Source organism: Corapipo altera, unplaced genomic scaffold, assembly GCF_003945725.1.
Source record: "Corapipo altera isolate COAL_440 unplaced genomic scaffold, ASM394572v1 202, whole genome shotgun sequence".
In the NCBI taxonomy this organism is placed as follows: domain Eukaryota; kingdom Metazoa; phylum Chordata; class Aves; order Passeriformes; family Pipridae; genus Corapipo; species Corapipo altera.
In genome coordinates this window covers 752170-776778 of record NW_020884980.1, presented here as the reverse complement: position 1 = coordinate 776778, position 24609 = coordinate 752170, and the positions used below count along the sequence as shown (strand labels likewise).

The following is a 24609-nucleotide window of genomic DNA, read 5'->3' as shown; positions in this document are numbered from 1 at the left end:
CAGTCTCTGCAGTTCCCATGTGCAGCACACGCAGCATCCCCTGCACAGCAGCTGGACAATCCCAACCTGCTGCCACATCAGCTGTGGGATTTTAATGCAGCTCAAGGTAAAATCTGTTCAAATTAACAAAGGCAGCGAACGCCTCCATTCCAAAGCCAGGAATCTCACACTTCAGTACGGGCTCCAGGGAACCAACTGCTTGTGCAGTCTGGGATGAAATGATCAGAGGCCACTGGAACCACATTTACTGGAACGTGCACTGAAATGTGCACTGAAGCCAGGCAAGCCCTCACCACTTCCACCTGGAATACCAGCTGATCCCACACAGGATCTGTAGGTGCACTATGAGAAAAAACTGGCAACTTATCCCAAAATCACTGCCTTGGAATGAGTAGCCCAAAAGATGTTAGTCATCTTACCTTTTTTTTTAATTTTTTCTCATTTAGGGTGTTGCCTTGGCCCTTGGTGGTCTACAGTCTTTTGATGTCCATGTAAAAAACTGACATTTTAAAATTTATATCTCTTATTAATGCAAGTATGTTCAAAAAAGCCCTTTCTGAGCCCTATTACTATTTTCCAGCCACACCTTTATAAGCAAACACTTTACACTTGACCTAGAAGGGAAATGCTGTATAATCTGTATAATCAGAATTTATAAGATTTTACGTGCTTGGGCATTATTACAGTGACACAATCAAACTTTGTCTAGCTTTGAATTCTGCTTCAAGAGCATCACACAGCCAATTACAGAACCACTGCTATGCAGTGAATTCATAATAAAATTTTCCCAAATGCTCGAATTACAAGTGTTTCATGGTATTTCTTTAAACAGTGCAAAGCAAAGTTTTAAATGTGTCAACACTGACTGATTTTTAAGGACTGTTGCCCACAATATTTGAGCTGATTAACCATCTGTGGGAAGAAGCTGTTACGATTTAAGCGAAAGGTCAACGCCCTTGTCAAAAACAAAAATGTCCAGAGCAAAAACGAGTCAAAAAAGACGAAACATAAAAAGAAAACGCACACAAAGGAAGGTTTTACCTCACTGTCTGGGCTGGGCTGGATGACCTCCCAGGTCTGGGAGTCCACGTCGTAGCAGTGGAGCTCGTTGGGCAGTGTGTTGTCTGCGGCCCCCCCAAACACGTAGAGGTGCCGGTCGAACGCGACCATCGTGTGCCCGTAGCGCCGCTGGGGAGGAGGGGGGGACCCCCGAAGCAGGTGCTCTGTGGGAATCCGTGTCCAGCTGGGACAGTCAACAGGAAACAGGGGATATTTTTTTTTTTACAACTCTTTTAAATTTTCTAACTCTCAGATCATAAGCACAGAGGAGCTCTGTTGCAGCACTCGCTGAACCCGCGTGAGAACAGGTGACACACCGCAGGCTGCTGAGACCTGCACCAGCTCTGTCTTGCTGAACTTCCAAGAACATGATAAAGCCAATGCAGTTTATGTGAACCCCGATGTGTTAATGTGAACCCCAGCTGTTCAATGAGTTCATGTGATCCCCAATGTGTTCATGTGATCCCCAATGTGTTCATGTGATCCCCAAACGTGTTCATGTGATCCCCAACGTGTTCATGTGAACCCCAATGTGTTCATGTGATCCCCAATGTGTTCATGTGATCCCCAACGTGTTCATGTGAACCCCAGCTGTTCAATGAGTTCATGTGATCCCCAACGTGTTCATGTGATCCCCAATGTGTTCATGTGATCCCCAATGTGTTTATGTGAATCCCAATGTGTTCATGTGATCCCCAACGTGTTCATGTGAATCCCAATGTGTTTATGTGAATCCCAATGTGTTCATGTGAACCCCAATGTGTTCATGTGATCCCCACTGTGTTCATGTGAATCCCAATGTGTTTATGTGATCCCCAATGTGTTCATGTGATCCCCAATGTGTTCATGTGAACCCCAATGTGTCCGTGTGAATCCCAGCAGCTCAAAGAACACAACCTGGGCAGGAATAGGTGATCTATTCTCATACATTTTAGGAACTAACCCTTCCTAGGGCACCATTCTGATGCCATGTCCCACTTGGAGAAGGAATCACTCACTTTGACAGTATGATTTCAGCCATGGGCTGAAGGCCATCAGCTGCTGTTTCAGTTATGGTTCCACTTCAGTCACAAACCAGCCAGATCAGGCTGTCAGAACACACCGGTGCATCTGTATTCCCACTTCTTGGCATTTTTATCCCAATCAGGCCATATTTTCAGAGCAAGTCACACTAAATGTCTCAAACTAAATACTCAGGATTTTCACAAACACTTGGCATTTTACATTTCCCAGTGGTTCCAGTATGAATTGGTATTTCACAGGACCTCTGGTTTTAACCAGGTAATCACACAACAACTCCTAGGAAGGTAATATCTGGCATCCCATTCTGAGCACACTGAGATTCACACTTCCTATTTAAAGTGAATCTACTGAATTTTCTGTTCAGCTGCTGAAAAAGCCCAATCTGACACACATGGCAAATGACAAAGTCTCATGAAAACAGTCCATATTTTTTCTTATCTACTCTTCTTCATCAGGAGATGCAGCATCCTTCCTCAATACCCTTAAGTATTTGCATTTCTCAACTCAAGCAGTCAAGGATTATGTGGATTTTGCACGACTTAACTGTCTACACTTACATCTTTTCCTTGAATTCAAACTGGAAGAGATTATTGGTAATCTTTGCTCCGCTCTGGCCAGAGAAAACAAACATCTTATCTTTGCAAACCGCCACAGGAAAATTACAGCATGAGGGAGGAATTTCACCACTTTGTTCAATCTGAAAGATAATGAAGTTCAAAATTAGAAATGCATTATTTCAGGGCACAACTCCACACACTGGGGAGGCTCAGGTAGACCAAGCACACAGCAGCTCTGTGTGCAGACACTGTGCCCTGGAAAGCTGGCAGCAGGTAATCGACTCGTGCTGTGCTCACGTGTCTGCACAGACTGATTTTCCATGGATAAAAGGGTTGGGAGGACACATTCCTAAAGCTCCTAGATCCTGGAAGGATCAGGACTCTGATCAGCCAAGCTCTCAGTCCATGGCAATGGTCTGAATGGGAATGCAGTGGGCAGAGTGGGAATGCAGTGCTGTTCACAGGGGGCACAGCGAATCCACGTGGGCAGTCCAGGTTCAGTTCATGGATTCACAAGCAAAAATCACCCTTTCATATACACTTGGTTTCCCAAATCAAATTTTAACTGTTTCTTTTCAGTGTGGGTCAAAAGCACATTCTGGAGAGCGAGCAGTGCAGTCCAGTGTAGGAAATTTTAAATAACTGTGCAAGAAAACAAAAAAACATAATTCTATGTGTTACTTGAAACTAAAGCTTCTTACCTCTTCCCAGCAGGTCAGCTCTCTGTCCTGCAGGCCAATTGTCCACATGTCATTTAATCTGTGCCATAACACAAAAATGCTTGATTTGAAACAGTTCATTTTCAGTAATGACACTGAAAGGACAAAACCCCTATTTCATCAAAATTCCCACTGCACAGGAAGAATCTCCTACTTCCACTGACAGAAAAACAACTTTTTTCCCTATACCTAAATTTGACAGCCTCACCCCAGCTTGCTTTAGCATCTTGCTGCTTATGAGTACAATGAAGTTAACAGTTACACAAAGTAACTCAGTCTGGAGCTTAAGCATTTGAGCTATTTAATCTTCAGGATTTTTACAGAAATACCCTTTATTACCCTGTATCCTTCTGCTCATCCCTGCTAACTGCTGAGACTGACCCCAGCAATTATTTATGGGGCTGAATCCTTCCTTAAATACACAAAGAAGGACAAAGCAGGTAAGCTGACACATCTCTGACTGTGCTGTTCCCAGGACAAGTTACTCTGTAACTACAGAGTTCAAATCTGCCTGGAGGTTCATGTTCCACAAAAAGACATTTTTTACCACGATTAGACACATCTAACATAAATTAGACAGCTCCTCTCACCCACTCCCTCCTTCCAGCTCCCCAAGGCCCTCAGGGGACTCCCTAACCTGGCACTGAACAATCCCACAGTCATGCATCTTACACCAATTCCTCCTCCAGAAATAACAAAGAAATCCCATCTGTTTTCCCAATTAACAGCAGTTCTTCTGGAGACTCTGAGGAGCTGGAAACTCTTCTGCAGATTCTCCTCAGAAGAGGAGGCAATCCAGGTCCTCATTTGTGACAATCTCTGTGTGCTCTCACAATGCAAATACTGTACATCAACAAACCACAAATTACTCAAGTTCATCAAGACAAAAAAATATTAATGTTCAGAATTGACTTTTCCCTGACAGACCAACAGCAAACTCAAAGAACTGCTGTGAGACAAAGCACCAGGCTCTCTTTAACTTCTTGGTAACACTCATTTCCAGTCTTTTCCCATCTGAAATCCCACCTCCTTTCAACCTAAATATCACAGATTTTCAGAGAAAAAGCTGACACGTTGCTCTTAGTTCTGTCAGAGGACTTCACAGCAAATCCAGCTTTGCTCTCTAAGTCTTCAGCAACATCAGCCGGCCTGTGCAGGGGATCTTTTGAGAAATGCACATGTGCCAAATTTCAGAGATCATTTTGCATCCTTACAACCAAGCAGGTTGTAAAATTACACAGCCACAGCCACTCTGAGTGACCGGATTTTTAGGTTTTAAGCACGTACTTATCTGAACGTGAGGTGGTGAATTGCAAAAGTGTGATGCCCAACAACAGGCTGGGTTTGCAAAGCTCCAGTTGCGTGTTTAAACCCCTTGGGATAAGGAAATGCCTCTACAGAGGTGGAAACTGAAGGGCTGGGGTTTCACAAAAGCACTCAGGGAGAGGGTGGTCCCAGCCCTACCGTGCATTGCCGTCATATCCAGCAAAGATCCACAGCTTGTCACTGTACACTGTCGCACCATGAGCTGACCTGGCCACTGGCAACCTGCAAAGGGAGAAAATGCAGAAAAAAAATGTTGTCAGCTGCAGAGGGGCTGTAGAGGGATCTGTGTCACAGCTACAATGCAAATGTAAGAAGAAGGAAGTCCCCTACATAAAATTGCTTCTGCCATCCACCCTTCAAACACCGAGCCTCTGAGGGGCATGTGTTAGTCTTGCACTCTGCTGCCTTCACTGGAGAGAAACCACCTTACAAACAAAAAAATTCCAACTAATTCCTTGCCAGGACTTAAATACTTAAAGACTATCTTATACAAAGTAGTTAAATAATTGGACAATTCATAGCACCCTTGGTACAGGAGGGTGGCAATCCCTACATGTATTCCCACACGCTAAGCAGGTGGAACACAGACATGAGACCAGGACACAGCTCAGGATTCTGGTTTGGGATCATTCAAGGCTGTTCCTGATACAGTGCTCACAATGAAAGATCAAACCTACGATTTCTCTTCCACAATCTTTGTTGTTTTTACTAAATCAGCCAGGTTGAACAAACTTGAGATGCCACAAGGCACCTGTTGGCTTGCCTGAGGTCACTGTGCAGTATGAACACTGTAACTGTGGGGAAGGACAGGGACATCTGAGTTTGTAAACTGTGAGTAAGAATTAATCTCCAAGGGGACATCTGAGTTTGTAAACTGTGAGTAAGAATTAATCTCCAAGATTTCCCAAGTTGCTAGGATAACCGAAAGAGAAAACACTAATGTGGTCTATGTTCTAAAACATAACATGAGCTCATCAGAGGTGAGCAACAGTAGTGCAAGAATGGACTGTACATTCCTCAACCCTCCCCACAAATCACAATTACAAATGTTCCCTTCATCTTGCTCACTAAAATCTGCTTTTCAGAAACTTCAAATATGTAAAGGACTGCAGGTAAAGACACTGTATGGCCCATACTGGGGAGTGGTAAACACAGAAATATAAAACTGTTTGGGCAGAAAAGGACATTTAAGCTCATCTCATTCCACCCCCTGCCATGGTCAGGGACCCCTTCCACTATCCCAGGCTGCTCCAAGCCCCATCCAACCTGGCCTTGGACACTTCCAGGGATGGGGCAGCCACAGCTTCTCTGGGCAACCTGTGTGTATTAGGGAGGATTTGAGCATACTGAAATCTTGAAACCATGACACCATTGCAAGCTCAACAAAATTGATATTTATTACCAAGAGGTGGCCAACAAAACGAACAAACCCAAAAGAGAGGAAGGAGAGAAATAAGCCACGCGTGGCTTTCCCTGTGCCTGTGCACTGCACTCGGGGGGGTCTTTTCCAAATGAGTCTGGGGGTGTCCTTCATCACTACAGTCTTCAATTTCTCCTTCAAGTGACCTTGGAGGACGATTAGCCAATCACAGAACCAATGAAATATAGTTCATACAAAAACTCCCTTCAAGGACAAAGTTTTATCAGTGCTTGTTTTCTCATAACTTGGCAGGGAAAGAACAAAACTGTCACAGGTGGCTGGGCCGAAGACAGACCAAAAGTATCAGTGTAATTAACCCCTGATACACTGTGTCAGGGCCTCATCACCCTCACAGGGAAGAATTTCTCCCCAACATCCCACCTAACCCTGCCTTCTGGCAGTGGGAAGCCATTCCCCATTGTCCTGTCACTGCAGGCCATTGTAAAAATACCCCAAGTAGCTGGATCACAATCAGTGTCAGGAATGGCATTCTGAAATGAGTCAACTTTAGGAAGTAATGTGTCACTGATTTTCATTTTTCATGAAATGCTGAAAGCTCAGGATCAAGAGGGATCAACAAATTCCATGCTATCCTTGAAACTGAAACAATTCAAAAGAAAATTGCTCCCAGCTTCCTTTGCTCCCATCCCTCCTGTCACAGACACGAAACATGAAAAGCGGATTTTGGGCAAATTTCCACTACAGTGCACTCTGGAGTGGAGGCCTTGCAAAAAAACTCTTCTAGAACCAAAGATAATTTTCAGAAAACTTAATTGAGAAACCAGAGCAGCAATCATCTTGCAGCCCTAACATGAGTGCTGTAACTAACTCTGCCTGTGCCATGTGAAACAGTGCTGAGTCCCTGGAAGCAACGGGCAATGACACCAGCTCTTACCTTCCTTCAGTCTTCCACTCTGTCCACTGTCCAGTTGCAAACTTATATTCAAAGAGATCGTTTTTATTCTTCAGGTTGGAATTGGAATAAATGTCTCCAGTGTAACCACCTGGGCAATAAGAATTTCATTAGACTCTAAGGCAGTGGAGCATACACACTCCAGGGCATTGTATTAGGAGAAACTCTAGATTGCACAAAGAGCAGGTATCTGGCATCTAACTACTACAGGTGAGAGACTTTCCCTCCACATCATCTCCTACAGAATCACTGTGGTAATGAGTTTCAAGTCTTCTTTACTTTAAACAAAACAGCAAAAGTATTTCCAAGCTAAAATTGAAATCGCATGAAAAATACTGGATTTACTACTGAATGAGATCTTTTTGACACTTCCTAAAAATCTCCTGTTCTTTTTCCAAACCAACGCAGCAGCACATTTACCACTCCAACCACAATTGCAACCTGCTGCTGCCTTACCAAACACAAACATGCTGCTCCCGTAGACCACGGCAGAGTGGTGGTACCGCGGTGCCGGCGGGGTCCCCGTCGTGAAAGCCCTGCACAAGTTAGAACAGCAGCAGTCAAACACCCTGGTCGTGCTTCAGGCACTCAAAGCTACTGTTCAGATTCAAAAAAAACCCCCCAGTTGTTAGAAGTTATTCTGCTGTTCCTGAGTGTTTCACCAGTTCTGGATTCTTGACTACACTACGATTTCATGACACAGGGCTGCAGCATAAATGGTTACAAACATGCTGCTGCCGAAATCTGTTTGGCAGAGCTGGAAAGTGGGGCACAGGTGAGACAAGACAGACTGCACAGTCCAGAGGAAAGGAGGCAAGACAGGTATGAGCCTCCCTCAGCACCTTCCCTGCCCCAAGGGGTGCAGCAGCCGGGTCCCTCTGCCCTCCCACAGGCTGCAGGAAGAGAGGTGACCCCGGCTGGCAGGGATCAGCTGTGACAGCGCTGGCTGGGGGTGACACTTCCCTCAGATGCTCTGGTAGAGCCACAAACTTTTACACCCGGACTGGAGGTGCTGAGAAAAGACGCCGTGTGTCCCAGCCCTGCCGGTGGGCGAGGGGCTGCGCTGCCCACCTGCACCACGAGCAGTCCTTCACGTCGAAGCGCAGCAGGTCGTTCAGCATCGTTTTCCTGAGGGGAGGAACGGGAGAGGCGGCTGAGCCGGGCCAGGGGTCGGACAGGGATGGCCACAGACCCTCAGCCCCGCTCCCCTCACACCCATCTCCCCTCGCACCCCTCTCCCCCGACATCCCTCTCCCTTCGCACCCCGCTCCCCTCACACCCCGCCACTCTCACGCCCCTCTGCCCAGCCCCGGCCGTGCTCCCCCCGCACTCGCTCTCCCCGTTCCCGGCTCCCCTTACCCGTTGTCCCCGCCGAACACGTAGATCGCATCCCGATAAGCCACCACGGTGTGTTTGCTGCGCCTGCGGGCGGCATGGACGGGTCAGCGGCGCCGGGACCCCCCTCCCTCCCCGCCATCCCTCCCGCTGCCCCGCTCACCGGGCCCCCACGAACTCGTCGCAGGGCGGGAGGCGGCGCCAGCGGTGCACGGTCTCGAAGGGCCCGAAGTTGAGGGTGAGGTACTCGACGCTGTCCGAGCAGCTGTGATCGAAGTCCACGCTCGGCGCCACTTTCGAGCGCCCCGCGCCGCCCGCCGGGGCTGTGGCCGCCGCCATGGCCCGCGCCTGCCCCCCCGGGACTACAGCTCCCGGCGTGCCCCGCGCGAGCGGCTTCCGGCGCGCCGGGTACCTCCTCACCGGACTACAACTCCCGGCGTGCCCCGCGGCCGAGGGCTCACAGCCCCCAGCATGCACCGCTCCGGGGGGCGGCGCTGAGGCGCTGAAGGTCCCGGGTTCGAGGCCCGCGGTGGCCCCGACGGGGACGGGGAGCCAGGCGGGATTATACGTTAAAAGAGTTTTATTTGTTAATAGAAAACCCCCCAAACAAACCAAGAGCAATACTGATGCATATGCATTAAGTCTCATTCCAGAGTCCGAGCTGGGCTGTTGGCTGGTTAAACGCGGCGGGCTCGGAGCTTAGGTCGGGCTTTAGCGCTGCTCCCAGGAGAACACCCAGCAAGCACGGTCCGGTTCATCCCCACGGAGAGCCCCGAGCAGGGCACGAGGGTGCCAGGCACCCACACAGCAGTGGCACGTGCCCAGGGTGGTGCAGTCGCCCACCCTTCGGTTTTCGTTTAGTTTGTATTTCCTAACATGGTGTCAGTCACCTCTGTGACTATTACTTAAGCTTCTTCCCAACAGCAGACAACGCGAGGGGTGCTGCACCTCAAAACCAGACCACAGACACAGCTCCACGGAGCCCAGCAGCTTCCATCCCGAGCAATCACCTCATTGCTGGTCAGAGTTGTGTTGGCAGAATTCCTGCAGCAAACACAATCCTTGTTTAAAGGCACATCACGGAGCACTTGGAATTCTGTTAGCAAGGAGGACAGTTAGAAGGCCAAAAAGCAACAAAGCCATGAGCACCAGCACGACCTTGATGAGTTCCCTCAAACCATCTCCCTCACGCACTGTCTCCCAAATTCTATCCAGCCTCTTCTAGGGGAATGCTTGAGTCAGAGTATTTCTTGCCAAGAAACCTGGCACAGGGTGAGTTCACTGGCAATAGCTGCTGCAGGACCACACTGTCTCTGTGCCCATCCTGGGGACAGGACCAGCTCCAGGGCTGATCCCAAATTCCAGCTCCTGCACCATGCCTGGCCAGCCCAGGCTGCACCCGAGCTGAGGCTGTAGGAAGAAGAATGCAGAGCACAGGTCCCCAAAAGCCATTGATCCCTTCTCACTCTCCTGGAAAAACCACTGATAGCTGCAAATCAAAGCAGCTTCTCCCAACACACCAAGCCCAGCCACTGGCCCAGCCACCTTTTGGACCTTACAATCACACAGACACCCCTGGATGTCTCAGTTCAGTGTCAGTACCACTGTGTCAGTCTCATTCTTCATGGTCTTGTTTAAACCCACCCTCTGACCTGCCTAAAGCCCCTCTGAGGCACAGTCCAGCCAGCTCCAGCTTCACCTCCAGCCCCCACCAGAGCAAACCAGCTTTCAATGTGCTCTTTACTCCTGAGACCCCGAAACACACCTTGATGCTTCCAGATGTCTGGCATCCACTTACCTCCAAGTATGGATGGCTGGTTTTAAGCCTTTGCTGCCAACACACAGGGCAAAAATAGCTGGTCCTGCCTCTTCCCAGAGCTGGGACTGGTCCCTCTGAGGACACTCCTGACCCTTCCTGCACAGCTATCAGGACACACCCCTGCAGCCATCAGCTTCTCAGAGGGCTTCCAAGAGAGACTGCACTGTTCAGTTTAATTTTTTTCCCTTTTCAGTGAAAGCTGAAAGAGACAAAGGCCCAAGAACAAAACTCCTAACAGACTCCTATCAGTACGACAGGAGGGCCAGGGCACCAAGTTTAATTAGATATTCTTATAGACCAGAGAATCCACAAGGAAGAAAGACACTGTGACACAACTTCATGAAAGAGCTTGTACCTTATTAGACACATAAAAATCAGGCTTCAAACTCTGCTTCTCATAGAGTTAGTCAGGCACACAAAATACTGAGAACTTGAGGATGGCTCAGAGGAGTCTCCAGGGAATGGGGGATTGCCCCAGCTCTGCCCATTCTCAGCCATAACATGAGACCAGCAAGATACAGAATGACTCCAGCTTATGGAGGTTTTGATACGACGTCGAAGCAAATTATTCCACAAAGGAACAGCAAGTGCCTTTCTTAAGAAAGGAAACTCCACAATGGCTCAGCTTGTTGTTTTAGATGTATCCAGCACAGGACTCCCTTTCTGTTCAGGTGACTCCTAACGTCCTCCAGGCAACATGTACAGAAAGTGTCCTAAGGAGAAATATGTCTATAAAGTGACTTCAGGAAACAAGCGCAAGTTCCTTTTAGATCTGTTTTATAAGAAGGATACCAATGTACATTTTAATAGTTTTATTTTCACTTTCCCCCAAAAGGGAACCAAAGGCAGAGAGGTGTTGTGAGATACATCACGCTGTTCTCATGGGGAAATCAATTTGCAAATGTTATTTTTACCACTCTATAGGAATGCACACAGGAGTGTGAAAGAAGCAGAGGAGTTCAGAGTGGCTGTCATGGAGCAAATATGTTAAATACAATCAGGTTTTTTTTTCCCCCTAAAAATCGTGGCTCCCTGTGTTCCAAAAAATCAGTCTTTTGTAGCCACATGCCACAGGAACAGAAATTTAAGTGGTGGCTTCCTCTGAGTATGTGCACACACAAGTGTTAGCACAGAACTGCTCCCGTGGGAGTGGACAGCAGATGTGAGCGACAGAGCCCCATCCACACCAGGAGAGAAGATATGCACTCGGGTTTATTACCTCAGCTTCCCCTCCAAACTCCCATGAACAGGCTCCATCCCATCCAGGCAGCTCTGATAAGAGTCTGTGGTTCTATAAAAGAAGTCACGTTGTAGGATCAAGATTTTTACCCTGTGTTACGTGAGTGCCAAGAGGAACAACCTTCCCATTTCTCAAGGTACATCCAAGCAATCCGTAAGTGACTCAGCTCCTTTCTCTGTCCAACTGTGCTGTGGGAAACTCAGTCCAGTGCCTCTTCACAGGCAGAGACAGTTTGCTTTTAAAAATATTAAGGACACCTTTCTTTTTTTTTTTATCTTTAAGAAATTCCTGGAAAGTTACTGTGGAAAATGAAAGTGCTCCCATGGTGAGACCGATGTGCAATGTCCTTGCTGCTTTCTCGGGATTCCCTCCCTCAGCAGACTCCTGAATAAGATGAGGCTCGATACATCGCAACGAGGCCATGGTCCACCTGGAACAGGCAGGCAGACACTGGAAAATGTTTTATGTTCAATCATAAAACGTGGAATTAGCCAAAGATAACCTGTTGTTCAGATATGATGGGTCTGGTCTCTGGAGTGGGTCTATATCCCAATGGCCTGAAGCACTCGCTTCTCGTTGTCGTTGAGGTGGTCGGAGAACATGGCATAGCAGGGCTGCTGGGCAAACTGGCACAGGAATTCGGTGAGATAGGCCTGGAAGGGACAGAAAACACCTGGTCAGCACCAACTCTTCTTGGAAATCCTGCTGCTTCCATGTGTCAAGGGAGATGTACACCAAGTAAGACCCTGGGATTGAAAGGAAGAGAGAGGAGCGACGCAGGAGGAGGAGTGGAAGCAGAGGGAAGGGTGGGAGCAGAGGGAAGGGCTCATCAACAGCTGCAGGTGGTGGGAAAAGCAGGAGCAAAGTGTCACACAGGGGCTGACTGGGTGGGAGCACCTCCAAGTGGAGTATGAAATTCTGTCATGTTCACTGTTCAATCTACTCCTGACTTCTGCAAGTAGCTGTGCAGCTCATGGGTAGAAAAGTCTTACCTCTCTCTGTTCAAAGAGTTTTGTCCATTTACATTTCCAGGTTAATAAATACTGATCATATGGAAAAATAGCTCCAGAAATATTTGGAATACTCAGCTCTTCCAAAAAAAATTTCAATTAACTGCATCCCTTTGGGATAAACATCAATAGCTGATGTTTCCAGTGCTTACAGATTTGTTAAAACACAACATTAAAAAAATTAAAGTTTATAAAGAACAATTAGAATCTGATCAAACCCCTCATTCTAGAGCATCACCTGGAGATCTATTTGGTAAAGAGGGTCCTTTAATGCATCTGGATCGTCCTCTTCATCATCTTCATAGTAATCCTCATCTGTCAGAGGCAAATCAGCAGGTTTTAACATCAAACAAAGCAAAACATCTCAGGAAGTTCCCTATTAGACAACTGAAACCCAAGGATCCAAAAGTAAATCATTTCGGCACCGCTGGGGGGAAAAAAAATTCCATCCAGAATATTCACTCCTTTAGGTCACGTGACAGAAACCTCTGAAGCCTGTGCAGCCTGTGAACCCCCAGGTGATGTTATTTATTATGCAGTGATTTAATCACTCAAAGCCATGGCCCTCTCCAGAAAGTCCTTATTCAAAATCCCAGAACAGAATTCCTACTCCGTGCCTGCAGCCTCTGTTTTGCTGCTGACAAGGGAAGAAAACTTTGACTAGGGTGTCACCTACTCCATTTTTGCTCTGAATAAGGACTTTAAAGCTGTTACTCACCATACTTGTTTGTGGAAAGAATATCTGATAGGAACTGTCCTGCTAAGCCTTCATCTTCATCCTCGTCCTCTTCCTGATCCTCCCACATATCATTTGAATCATCTGCTTAGAAAAAACAATATTCTAGAAATAATGCAAATTCCAAGAGGTCCAGTCTGTGATCACTCTACAGGGGACTGGAGTCTGTAGGTAAAAACATCCCTGCGTGTGTGAGTCGACAAAGGGAAACACCTGCAAAGTTCCCTCTTCTTTTGGAATGATTCCAGAACTGGAGCCAAGCAAAGAGCAGCAGCAAGAATGGATGTTTGAGTCAGGGAGGAAGAAAGGCAAACCAGATACACCATGAAAGGATAATTTTACTGGCACATGGTCAGATCCCATCTTCCAAACTAACCCAATATAATTTACAGGTCTAAGGATACACAACACTGACTGGTCTTATTCTTCCATTTTATTTATTTTTACCTGGAAGAGATTGATAGCACTTAAAATATGGCACAGGGAAGGAAGAGGTGTTGTGCTGGAAGTTGCTAATGATAATCTGTACAACAAGACAAGAGAGGTGGAGAGGGACTCTGGACAAGGGATGGAGTGACAGGACAAGGGAGAATGGCTTCACACTGACAGAGGACAGGATTAGGTGGGATACTGGGAAGAAATTCTTCCCTAGGAGGATGGTGAAGCCCTGGGAGAGGTTGCCCAGAGAACTGTGGCTGCCTCATCCCTGGAAGTGTCCAAGGCCAGGCTGGACAGGGTTTGGAGCAACCTGGGCTAGTGGAAGGTGTCCCTGCCCATGGCAGGGGGTGGAAGGAGATGGGCTTTAAGGTCCCTTCCAACCCAAACCAGCCTGGGATTCTGTGATTCTATGAGCTTATCCTTTGGATCACTATTCAAGCCTATGTAATTACAGGTGCACGATTTACTGCTGTGAATTTCTTATTATTACAGAATGCTTCTCAAGAGAAGACAAAGTAGATTTAAGCCATGGAAAGAGAAAAAGCAAACCCAGTATTTTACCTTGGCTCCAATCTGCAGTTGTCTGTCTAGATGCATTTGCTTCCATTGCATTAGACAGTTCATTTATTATTAATTTTAAGATTTTTACTAACAAAGGAATGTTTGTCCAGCGCTCAGGATCTATAAGAAAAAAAATATTCATGCTGCTTTTAATAAAATGTTGTAAAAAACACACCTTTTTTTTGTTGGAGTTGGTTTTAACTTGTTTGGGAGGCTGGGAACTAAAAACAACTGACACATACCCTCCAAGCATTCTTTCCATATACCCTCACAGCTACATTCCCAAAGATCTTAACCACAACATCAATCTTGCATATTCTGAGTGCAGAGAAGGCAGGGGGAAAACCTTCACAGCTGAATGAAAGTGTGACTCTACCCCTGCAGGCTGCTTAATGGAGTCATCTGGAACAGCCTTGCTTTCCTGAAGTACTTTTACACATCCACCAGTGCTTTCATGTAAATGAGCAGTGCAGCAATCCCAGGTGTGGCTCTGCCCCATCTGAGCCACTGTCAGCTCCATCTTTTCCTCACTGGTGTTCCTGCAGGGCTTAACTATTCCATAGGGACAGCTAGACAGTGCATTTGCCCTTAATTACAGAAGTAAAGTTCCTGTCAAATAAAGAAACTGGGAGCACCAGCTTTAGCCCTTAGTGGTATTAGCATTAATCTTTGTTTAACTCAAATGCCAGCAGTTACCATTCTTCAGTCTGACCAGACCAGTTGGTTTGGGGTTTCTTAAGCCAAGAATAATTAGGCAGCAAGTGCTTTGTGACCATCACTTACCTCTTATACTCCTAGAGCTTCCCCCTATTTATCTCTTTAGTTGTCACCAGAGTCCTTCCCTGGCCCTGCCTCACTCCAAATCCCAAGCCCGTGGCAGCCGAAAACTCAAGGAGCCTCAACAGGCTCCCAGTCTGGATCTGTACAGCCACCACATCCCATCCTATCCCATCCCATCCCACAACTGGTATCACACCACATGGCAGGACCAAGGTCTGACAGATGGCTGAGGACAGCAGCTCCCCAATGTCCTCCCTCTGGAGCTCAGTCCTCAGCAAGAACTGCCCAGAGCTCTGCCCTCTCTGATTTAAAAGACGAATCTCTCAACAGTAACCTCCAGTGGAAGACTCTGGGTTCAGCTAACTAAAAATAAGACAAGTCTCATGCAGGAGACTGGCCAAAGCTTTCCTTAGAAGCATCTCTAACTTGTTGAATTCTTGCTGATATTTGTCTGTCTCACTGAAAAAGACACCCCTTTGTTTTAAAATCTCTGCATGCACTAAAATCACTTTCCTCTCAGGCACCAGGGAATTATCAATTCTGTCTCATGATGCAAAACAGCAGTGAATAACTGTCCATCCCATAATCACCTCATCCAGTTATATTAAATCAGGAGTCTTCCAAATCAGTCTTTGGCAGAATTAAGGCAAATAACAGATACATTAAGTACATGATGTATGGATTAGCTCTAAAAACCAACATGTACCTTCTGCAGGAACTATCTCCCACACCTCTGTGTGATCTGCCAGACCTATTTAAGGCCTTTCACAGCATCTACTTACAGAAAAAAACCCCTGTTAAAAACAGAAAAATGATTACTTACTTTTGGCCGACTTGGATCGTGTCCGAATTCCCTCATCCATATTAAATATTTCTTCTCCCTTCACCCTGATGTCCTGAAGTCGCTTGTCATCTGTGTTGATGCCATACTGAAGGAGTTTACACAATGCTACAGAGCTGGGGAGCAGGGAATAGGAAAATTACAGATAGGAATTTCCCCAAACTGTCTGGCTTTCAGAGTGCCCTGCTAACAAGGAACAACACAGAGCAGACACCCAGGTGCCCTATCTTCTACACTTTTGCCAAGAGCAAGCACTACAGAATTTTCCCATTTCTCCTGCTTTATGTCAGCATCCAAAACTGGGCTGAGCTCCTGACCTGCACAGCAGCCAAAAACTGGCCAAGCTTTGTGTTAAACACCATCAACAGTACACACATACACACATATATGAAAGGTTTGTCCAGTTCAGAAGGGCCACAAATGTTAAACACATCCCTGAAGCACCATGTGCAGACGAAGATGGAATTAAGAGGAAAGCAGTGGCAAGAAAGTAGTAATTCAGCTGATGTGCAGCCATGATCTGCTCCCTTTCTCCAGCCTCAATGCTTGTTTTCACCTCTGGTCCTTTGTGCCTCTGCTACACTCAGACCTTCATGAGCTCTTTCCATCTCTTCTGCTCAGATTTCTAACCCACACTTTCAAACCTTCTCCAGTTCCAGGCTGTTTTCAAGTCACACAAAGGATGATGCTGACTACAGGTCAAGGCCAACCATCTGTGCTTGGCACTCCCAAACCTCTCTGCAGGCTCCACAAATCTCAAGCTGAAGTTTTGGAGCTCTGTGAACTCAACTTGTTTTGTGCTTTCACTTCTTGCCCTCTCTCTCTCTCCCCCACTACGGCTCTGAGTTCTGCTGGTCTGGACCCAGATCTTACCTGCCACCCTGAGCTGCCCAAAGTTTTCCCATTCTTTCATCAGGTGACTCAAGACCAAACAGCCACTTCTTCAACCTGCCCTCACCAGGTGGGGACTGCTGCACACAGAAGGTGTTGGATGCTCTCAGGGCATCCAACAAGAGGCTCCTCAGAGCAGCCCCTGCTTTTCCTCAGGACACAGAAACACCAAGCATTTTCTAAAGCATGGTAAGTGGCACCTCAAACAACCCAAACCCAAATGTTTATTACAGGATGGAGCCCTATCACACCACCTGTACACAAACAACTCTCATCTTGGACAACAAGGAGACAGCTCTGAACAACCACCTTTAACCTTGTTCTCCCCATCAGTGTCAGCCTTGGCTTCTCCCTGAGCCATAAACAGCCCCCGGGGATCCTGCAGACAGCCCTGCACTGTCAAAATGGGGATAAACCACCAGGCTTAGGGATGAAAAAGATCAAGTGTGACCAAAAAGAGCACGAGATCCCCAAACCTGTCTCTTGTCCTGCACGATTATTTATTAACTTCCATTTTCAACCTGCTTTTTCTCATTATTTATTTCACAGGCTGACTGCTCATAACAATAACATAACAAACACTATGAAGTGAGTTAACAGCTGGTGAGACCCCTTAGAGTGGTCTGTGAGGCTTCACATTCCCAGAAAGATCAAAGACAGCAGCTGTGGCAAAATTTAAATGAATAAAGAGCATTCCATGCTTTGGAATACGGCACTCAGACTCCACTGGAACACAGATGTGCACAGCAGCAAAAGGGAGAGAAAACTGTTGCAGTTGATTTCTTTATTGACTTTAAAAAGATTAACAAATCAATAAGAAATCACCAGATTCTCTTACAAAACCCCCTACAACACCCCAAAACTCCACAGTAGTTCACAAAGGTGATTCCACATCTGGAAGTTATTCTCATCCCATTCAAAGAAGTTCAATCCCAAAACTTGCAGGAGACACCCCTTTCCCCTCCTGTCTACCTGTTCCAGCACAGGAACACCAGGCAGCAGGAGGAGCACTGGAGAGGAAGATCAGAGCTTGCTCCAGTTACCAGGGCTCTCCTGAGCTGAACTGACAGCGCAGGGAAAACCAATTCTGCCCAACACTGGCACACAGGGATCCAAGTCTAAAGCAGCTCCCCCTTTCCCTACCCCCAGCACTGAATGGCAGTGGGATGATGGCAGCTCACACAACTGGAGCTGTGGACCTCACCTGACTTTGCCTTCATACTGCCCATAGAACAGGTGCTGCCTGCTCATCCACTCAGCCATCACAAACTCCAGGGCGGGCTTGCCAGTGGGGCCAGGGAGGCTACACAGGAATTCCAGGAGTGGCTCCAGTTGTGAGTGAACCAAGTGAGCAAATACCATGATCAGGGACTGCAGGAGGAGAAAGGCAATGTTAGCTGTACATAATTTAATAGCTGAAAATGTTTTATCAAATATTTAAGGAACTGGGTTCCCTGCAGGAATGGAAGCTGTGCTTACCAACTCCAGGAAGAAGGGAAAGTACAACCAGCTGCAAGACACTGTGCTACAAACACAGGCACTAAACTGCTACAGTCAACAGCAGTGTTCAATCACCCCAAAAACACCCAGCAGGAATAAATCTACTCAAGCCTATGCCCAAACTAGCAAACATCCCTAAAGTGAAGATTAAAAAGCTATTTAAAAAATATCAGAGGTTGGTTGCAGTTGACTTTTGACCAGCAAAAATATGGTATGGCAACACTCACACTGCAAGTGCCCAGTTTGCTCCACGAGCAGAAGCTGCAGAGGTGGCTCTGCACAGAGCTTGGAATCTGCACGTGTCACATCCTCAGGTCAAAGAACAGTTATTGGTCCACAGCCAGAAGCCACATTCTCTTCCCCTCCCACTCCAGGGATTTCCCACCATCATCTTCACACTTCTCCAGCACCCTCACATAATCACTCAGCAGCACCTTCCCAATTCTAAGTGCACTTTGAACACATGCTTTTAGGGAAAGAATTGCAAGTTTTCGAAAGGTTTCTTTACAAGATGCAGTTTTGCAGTCTAACTCCTAAAGAACCAGAGGCAGAATTCATTTGCTGTGTCTGTCTAAAAGTCAGTTTCCCAGTCTGAGGGCATCTCTGTAGCCTTCCTCAGGGAAAGGTTGCCCAACTCCAGAGGCCCATCTTCCAGGCTAACACAGGGAAGAAATCCAGCATCGTGAAAGGCTCTTTCCCTTGGCTATAGGGGCTGCATGGGAGTGCTTTAGATTAAGCTTCTATATCTTTTAAATCCAAAAATAAGCAAAGTGAGAGCCATTCCAGCTAATGATCAGCAGTGTGTCCAGGGAGAAAAAAAAATCTTAAAGCAGATGAGTTCTCTGCTGACATTCAAATGGCCTTGATGTGCTGGCCATGTGCTGGCTGAAAATGCACATTCAAAAATCAGAGAAATAAGGTAACAGGGTTAGAGCAGAGTGAGCCTCAGCCGAGTGCTGCACTGTGGGCAGTGGTAGGATCTTGCTCAGCAGTGCCAGCAAAAAGCTTTCCCCAGGTGCTGCTGAGGAACCAGGGCAGCCATTACGAGCTGTTTTACACTGAGGGCACACACAAGAAAGACAGGAGAGAGAATGAAGACCACAGGGACAAAAATCACTCTATAAAACAGTGCCACTACAAGTAGGTCAAGGTTAGAAGAGACTGTGATGCTCTGGTTTCTCACTTGATGGAGGCCACCTACACCTTCCATCCACCAAAAGCTCACCTTCTCTCAACTCCCAGGGATTTATCCTTGGAATACAGCACAAATTCACTCAAAACCCCGTGCTGCCTTTGCCATAACATCCCTACTGAGACAACCCCTATCACTACAAAAGTTTACTGCTCACAAGCACAAGGGGCATGGTGCATTAAATGGGCATGGTGCACAAGGGCATGGTGCACTATTCAAGGAGCATTAAAACTTCCTCCCAAGAGCCTGCCTTACCATGTTATCTGACAACAAAAGGTTTAGGACCCGAGGGAACAGCACGAAGCTGTGTTAGGGGAAGTTTAGGTTTGATATTAGGAGAAGATTCTTCCCCCAGAGGGTGGTTGGGCACTGGAACAGGCTCCCCAGTGGTCACAGCCCCAAGCCTAACAGAACTCAAGGAGCGTTTAGACAATGCTCTAAGGGACAGGGTGGGATTGTTGGAGTGTCTTGTGCAGGGCCACGGGCTGGACTTGTTCCTTCTGGGTCCCTTCCAACTCAGGATATTCCACAATTCTATGATCAGAGCAGGCATCTTCCTGGCTACTCCAAGAGATACACAGACCCTCCAATTGCACAAGCCACAAATAATCAAGCACAGAATGAAAAAAAAATTACGAAAATGTCTTTTCCCGGTGCTTCTACTCACTCTCCTGGGTGCCCACCCTGCTCACCTGCATCACACTGAGTGTCTCTGCCTGCTGCATTTTGCTCAGGATAGCTCTGAGGATCTGGTCCAGATTCTCTCCCAGCTCACTTCCCGCTTTCGAAATTAAAGTGGAGACCAGCCTGCCCACGAAGGCGGCGGTGAACTCCGAGGTCCGTGGGTCCAGGAGCTGGCTGACCACCTGCATCACGTACCACAGCCCGTTGTGGCCCTGCTCGTCGTGCCACTGCGCGATCTGCTCCAGCGCCACCGACACGTACGCGCGCAGGCACTCGCCGCCGTTCTGCACGAGACAACCAGCACAATCAGCACTTCACTGTGAGCAAAGGAAATGGCCAGGCACCACCCCAAAAGAACCCTGAATCGAGATGGAAACAGCGGGCAAACTGCTGGCACCTGCAGAAGATTTACAAGTAGTTTCTACGGACTTTGGTTCATTATCAAGAACAACACTCCTCACTGCCCAGGCAGCGATCAGGAGGGTCAACCAGTAAATACAGCAACAAGTAGCTGCAGTTTTGTGCCAATCTTGTTACACAGAGAAGTTCAAGGAGGTTCTAACAAGTGAGAGATGAAGACAAAGAAGTGTGGCATGAATGAAACCCAACCCAGAGCTGAGCTGCAGTCCTTCAGAGTTCTTCTCAGCACAAAGACCCAGAAAGTAACCAGCATGCAGGTCTGGAACCTCTTCTTGCTCTAGCTTATTCTTACTGGTCTGTTCTTTAGGGGAAGCCACTTCCATGATCTGTATTCACATGGCAAAGGGCAGCTGCCACTATGGAACTTCTTAATAAGCAAGGAATTAAACCAGCTTTGTTATTCAGATACTGGCTAGTAGCTGGAATGAAAAGGTTCCCTGCACTTTTAACCTCTGATGCTTTTCCTTTCTTGCTTAAATACTCCAAACACATCAGGCCATAGCCAAGCCTGCCAGCAAGCACAACTGAGGCAGTACTGATGCTGGAGAGGATTCCCTACTTTCCCTCCACCCCACATCTGGCTCAGTCACAAACAAGTCTGCCTTCCTCTTCCCACTTAAATGAGTACAGCAGAAAGCTGCAAGGAAGAGGGCTAGGAGGCCTTTTGCTGCCCTATGCCTGTATGTGTCCCTGAAGACAGCCCTTCCACTAGGTGTGATGAATGTTATTACGGGGGAAGAAAAGCAATATGGATTTGTTTCTTTGTTTGGGATTTTTTTTGTGTTGTTCAGTTTTTCTGTTGAGTTTTGTTTGTTTGTGTGTTTAACATGCTCCAGTGCATTAAAACGAAAAACATCCAGGATGCTGCTTTACTACTCCAGTCCTCCACACTCAGGAATGATCAGGAAAAGCCACTGCAGGCCCTGAACAACAGTAATTTCCTGGCAAACTGGAGGTGGCAGAGACTCCTGAGAGGGTCAACAACAGCAACTGGCAAGCACAGCCTGGGCTCCCTCAAAGGCTGTGTCACCTTTCTTGGACTTGCACAGCCCTGCAACCCTCACCCTCCTCAGAGTGGTACCCGCCTTCCCCTCCCCACAGTGCCACCTCCCTCACCCTCCCCACAGTGTTACCTGCATAGTTGCATTGTCATCTGTGTTGAGGCTGCACTGAGCCACTGCAGGGAATGCCTGGCAGATGAGGAGCTGGGATAGAGGGGGTTTTGTATTCCTCACAACTGTGGTCAGTATATCAATAGAAGTCTGAAAGGAAAGCACAAACCAAAGCACTGTCACAGCAGCAGCCACAGTACAAGAAGTCAGCACTACCCACCCCTGCTGCAAACATCAAAGGTGTGAAATGCAGGGGTGTGGCCACTGCTGCAATCACACCCTGAATTTAGTCTAGAACAATCTGTAAATCTGAAAACCCTGGAGTCATGCACCCAAACATCACTGGTGTGAGCTGTGAAAGTTCCCAAGGCAGTGAAAGTTCCCAAGACATTAAAAGCAGTGTCACCACTTAAACATGGCAAACAGATGCATGTTAATCAGAACAGCCAGAGAACTGTTCTAGCTGACTTGTTCCATTTTGGTTATATTGATTTAAATTCATTTTAATTACCCATAAGCAATTGTTACAGTCATACCAATTAATAGGCAGATTACAAGCATATTAATAAGGATGTTTATGGGTTTAATCCCACACAATCATTCGGCACAGTCAATGCTTAATCTTTTATTAGGGCACTTGTATAATTTAGCTCCAATTTATACATGTGTGATGCATAAATCAGAAAAAGCCCTAGGAAGCAGTGCAAGGAATAATCATGTAGCCTGCTGCAGAACATTCCACCAATGATGGGAGACTGTTCCTGCTGAAAGATGACAAAAGTCAAAGCAAAATGACTGGGGATACACTGCAGAGACTGGAAGAAGGCCAAAGGAGCAGTTTAAAGTGAACTTCTGGAAGCATCTCCCCCCAGCTGCAGTTTGCCTTCTCTCCACAGAGAAACCTCTCCCAGTGACTGAAGCCACTGCTCCAAAGCATGTCCAAAGCAGCCTTTCTGCTCTTTGCAGAGCAGCCATCCCATTACAGCACAGGGAACATCTCCAGCCCAGGCCATGCCCCACTGAAGCACTTACTGCACAAAGCCCTGCAGGGATCTTGTCAGCAGGGGCCTGCATGATGCTGACAAGGGTTGGTATCAGCCTCATCTGCATTGGACCCTGGCAGGCTTCTATCTGAGCTAACTCCTTAAAAATATCCTGGGCAAGAGAAGCAACAACGGGATCTGGAGAGAGAAAGTACCATTTACTAAAACATACACACACATCCCTCTCAATTTTTGCCACCACTCTTTTGACTAGGCAAAGCAGCAAGCTTCCCCTCTACCTTTACCACGGGAATCAATGTTCATTCAATTATCATTGATTAAGTTTCCAGTAGCAAGATTCAACAGCAAAACCAAGTGTCCTTTGGGAATGTAACCGGAATGCCTACCGTTACTGTACTTCAGGAATATTGCAATGGTGAAGGGGCAGATCTTGTTCTCCATGCTGGCTGTAAATGCTGGGTCCACCGTGCAGACAATGCACAGTGTTTCCATCACCAGGTTCAGCACCTCTGAGCTGAACTGAGTTGCCAAGTGGATCAGGCCATCCAGAATGCTGGGAAGGAACGGCTGCAACACATGGGTGCTCTCAGAGATCTTCAGCTGGTCACAGTAGCTAGACAAGAAATTTGTGATATAAAAATACATTCATAATATATTGAAGTAACTTATTTATTTAACTCTAGATGATATTTAAGGGGTTATTTCATTCTATCCGTTCTTATTCCTTAAGTTCTCTCCTCTGCAAGTTCTCTCCTTCAGTTCACTACTGCTTGATCTCCCAGCAGCTCAGCAGGAATGAGGAGGAAAGCTCTCATCAGGAGTCTCCCCTCCTCATTCCATCCATGATGTTCACACAAGCAGAACTGAGCCATGTGATGTTGGAAGCTTCCACTGCCTCTCAGTGACAGACCTCTCCTAAGAACTGCTCATGGATGGAGAAAAGGGAAGAAGTCCAAGACAGATATTCCCTTCTTACAAAGTGTTTAGTTACCACGTTCTGGGGGATGATAAAGCAATTTCAGGAATAACTAAGTTATAAGTCTCTGCCTTTATTTATTCATTAACATTTCAGTGCAATAAAGAGACAAGGTGTTTTTTTGGCAGGAATAGAGTGGGGAACAGCAGCGTTTTTGCAGATTTTTTGTGATTGGTTGTTTTTTTGATTTTACAAGTATGTTCACTTTTCACTTTAGAATTGGTACAGCAGAGCTTCCTTCTGACAAAAATGGGGTAAGAGAATCAAACCCCAAAAACACCCCTATTGCTGTGATTGGCTCCATAAGCCTGTGTGGTGTCAGTCACCTTTGTGACTGAACAGGAGCAATCTGGGTTTCATTCTCATGCTTTCCATCACAACCTAGTGCTGCTTCTCCTTGTGACTGTATCCATTACAACACTTCACTGCAGCCAACCTGGAACTCCATGAGAATTATTCTATTTTGAACCTGCAGGCTTACACTTGTTAAGCTGCCATCTATTTCATTCAAAGCAAAACCTTCCACAGAAGCCCATACAGAAATGTTATTACTATTCGAACAAACTGGTTTTATCAGTGTGATTTATACCCTCTGTCCCTGAGACTGGGGAATCCCTCAGGGTTCACTTACCCCCAGATGGCTCTGACTGCAGAGATCCGGACAGAGGGAGGCTGGGTTTCATGTAACCCACTGACAGTGGCTTGCAGGAACTGCTGGATGAGCTCTGGGGACATGGCCACAGTGAAACGGCTGGCAGCCCACAGAGCCCGGCCCAGGAGGAAAGGAGACACTGAGGCAAAACAAAAAAACCCCCACGGTTTTAGAATAAGCTTTATGAGTTTAAAATCACAGCTGCTTCCATCCATTATTTAAAATCATGCCATCCCAGTAGGAAAACACTGAGATGTGGCACACAAGACAAGTATGCAGGCGTAGAAAGAAATTTTGTTCATCAGCAGAAGCCGGTTTAATATTCTTAGTTATTTCAAAGAATAATTTCTCATTTGTTTATAAAAGACCCTCCTCATTTCAAGTACTTGAAAACTACACTT

General features: G+C 46.7%; 2 protein-coding genes across 3 annotated transcripts in view; both read right to left on the bottom strand.

The window, feature by feature from the left end:
• LZTR1 (leucine zipper like transcription regulator 1) overlaps positions 1–8700 on the bottom strand; it is a 35087-nt gene extending 26387 nt beyond the window's left edge. For both annotated transcript variants that reach the window (XM_027665746.1, XM_027665747.1), the window contains exons 1-9: positions 8516–8700; positions 8377–8439; positions 8089–8145; positions 7474–7553; positions 7000–7108; positions 4823–4906; positions 3341–3398; positions 2640–2779; positions 1042–1243 (exon numbers count right to left, since the gene is read on the bottom strand). In XM_027665746.1, the coding sequence (XP_027521547.1) occupies positions 1042–1243; positions 2640–2779; positions 3341–3398; positions 4823–4906; positions 7000–7108; positions 7474–7553; positions 8089–8145; positions 8377–8439; positions 8516–8691 (969 nt within the window). In that variant the 5' untranslated portion in view covers positions 8692–8700. The remainder of the gene's footprint in view (positions 1–1041; positions 1244–2639; positions 2780–3340; positions 3399–4822; positions 4907–6999; positions 7109–7473; positions 7554–8088; positions 8146–8376; positions 8440–8515) is intronic.
• A 2231-nt stretch (positions 8701–10931) lies between these two features.
• Positions 10932–24609, bottom strand: part of IPO9 (importin 9) — a 38179-nt gene continuing 24501 nt past the window's right edge. The window contains exons 14-24 of the mRNA XM_027665757.1: positions 24188–24347; positions 22967–23193; positions 22609–22757; positions 21598–21726; positions 20053–20328; positions 17873–18039; positions 15760–15893; positions 14157–14276; positions 13140–13241; positions 12660–12736; positions 10932–12064 (exon numbers count right to left, since the gene is read on the bottom strand). Coding sequence (XP_027521558.1) covers positions 11954–12064; positions 12660–12736; positions 13140–13241; positions 14157–14276; positions 15760–15893; positions 17873–18039; positions 20053–20328; positions 21598–21726; positions 22609–22757; positions 22967–23193; positions 24188–24347 — 1652 coding nt within the window. The 3' untranslated portion in view covers positions 10932–11953. The remainder of the gene's footprint in view (positions 12065–12659; positions 12737–13139; positions 13242–14156; positions 14277–15759; positions 15894–17872; positions 18040–20052; positions 20329–21597; positions 21727–22608; positions 22758–22966; positions 23194–24187; positions 24348–24609) is intronic.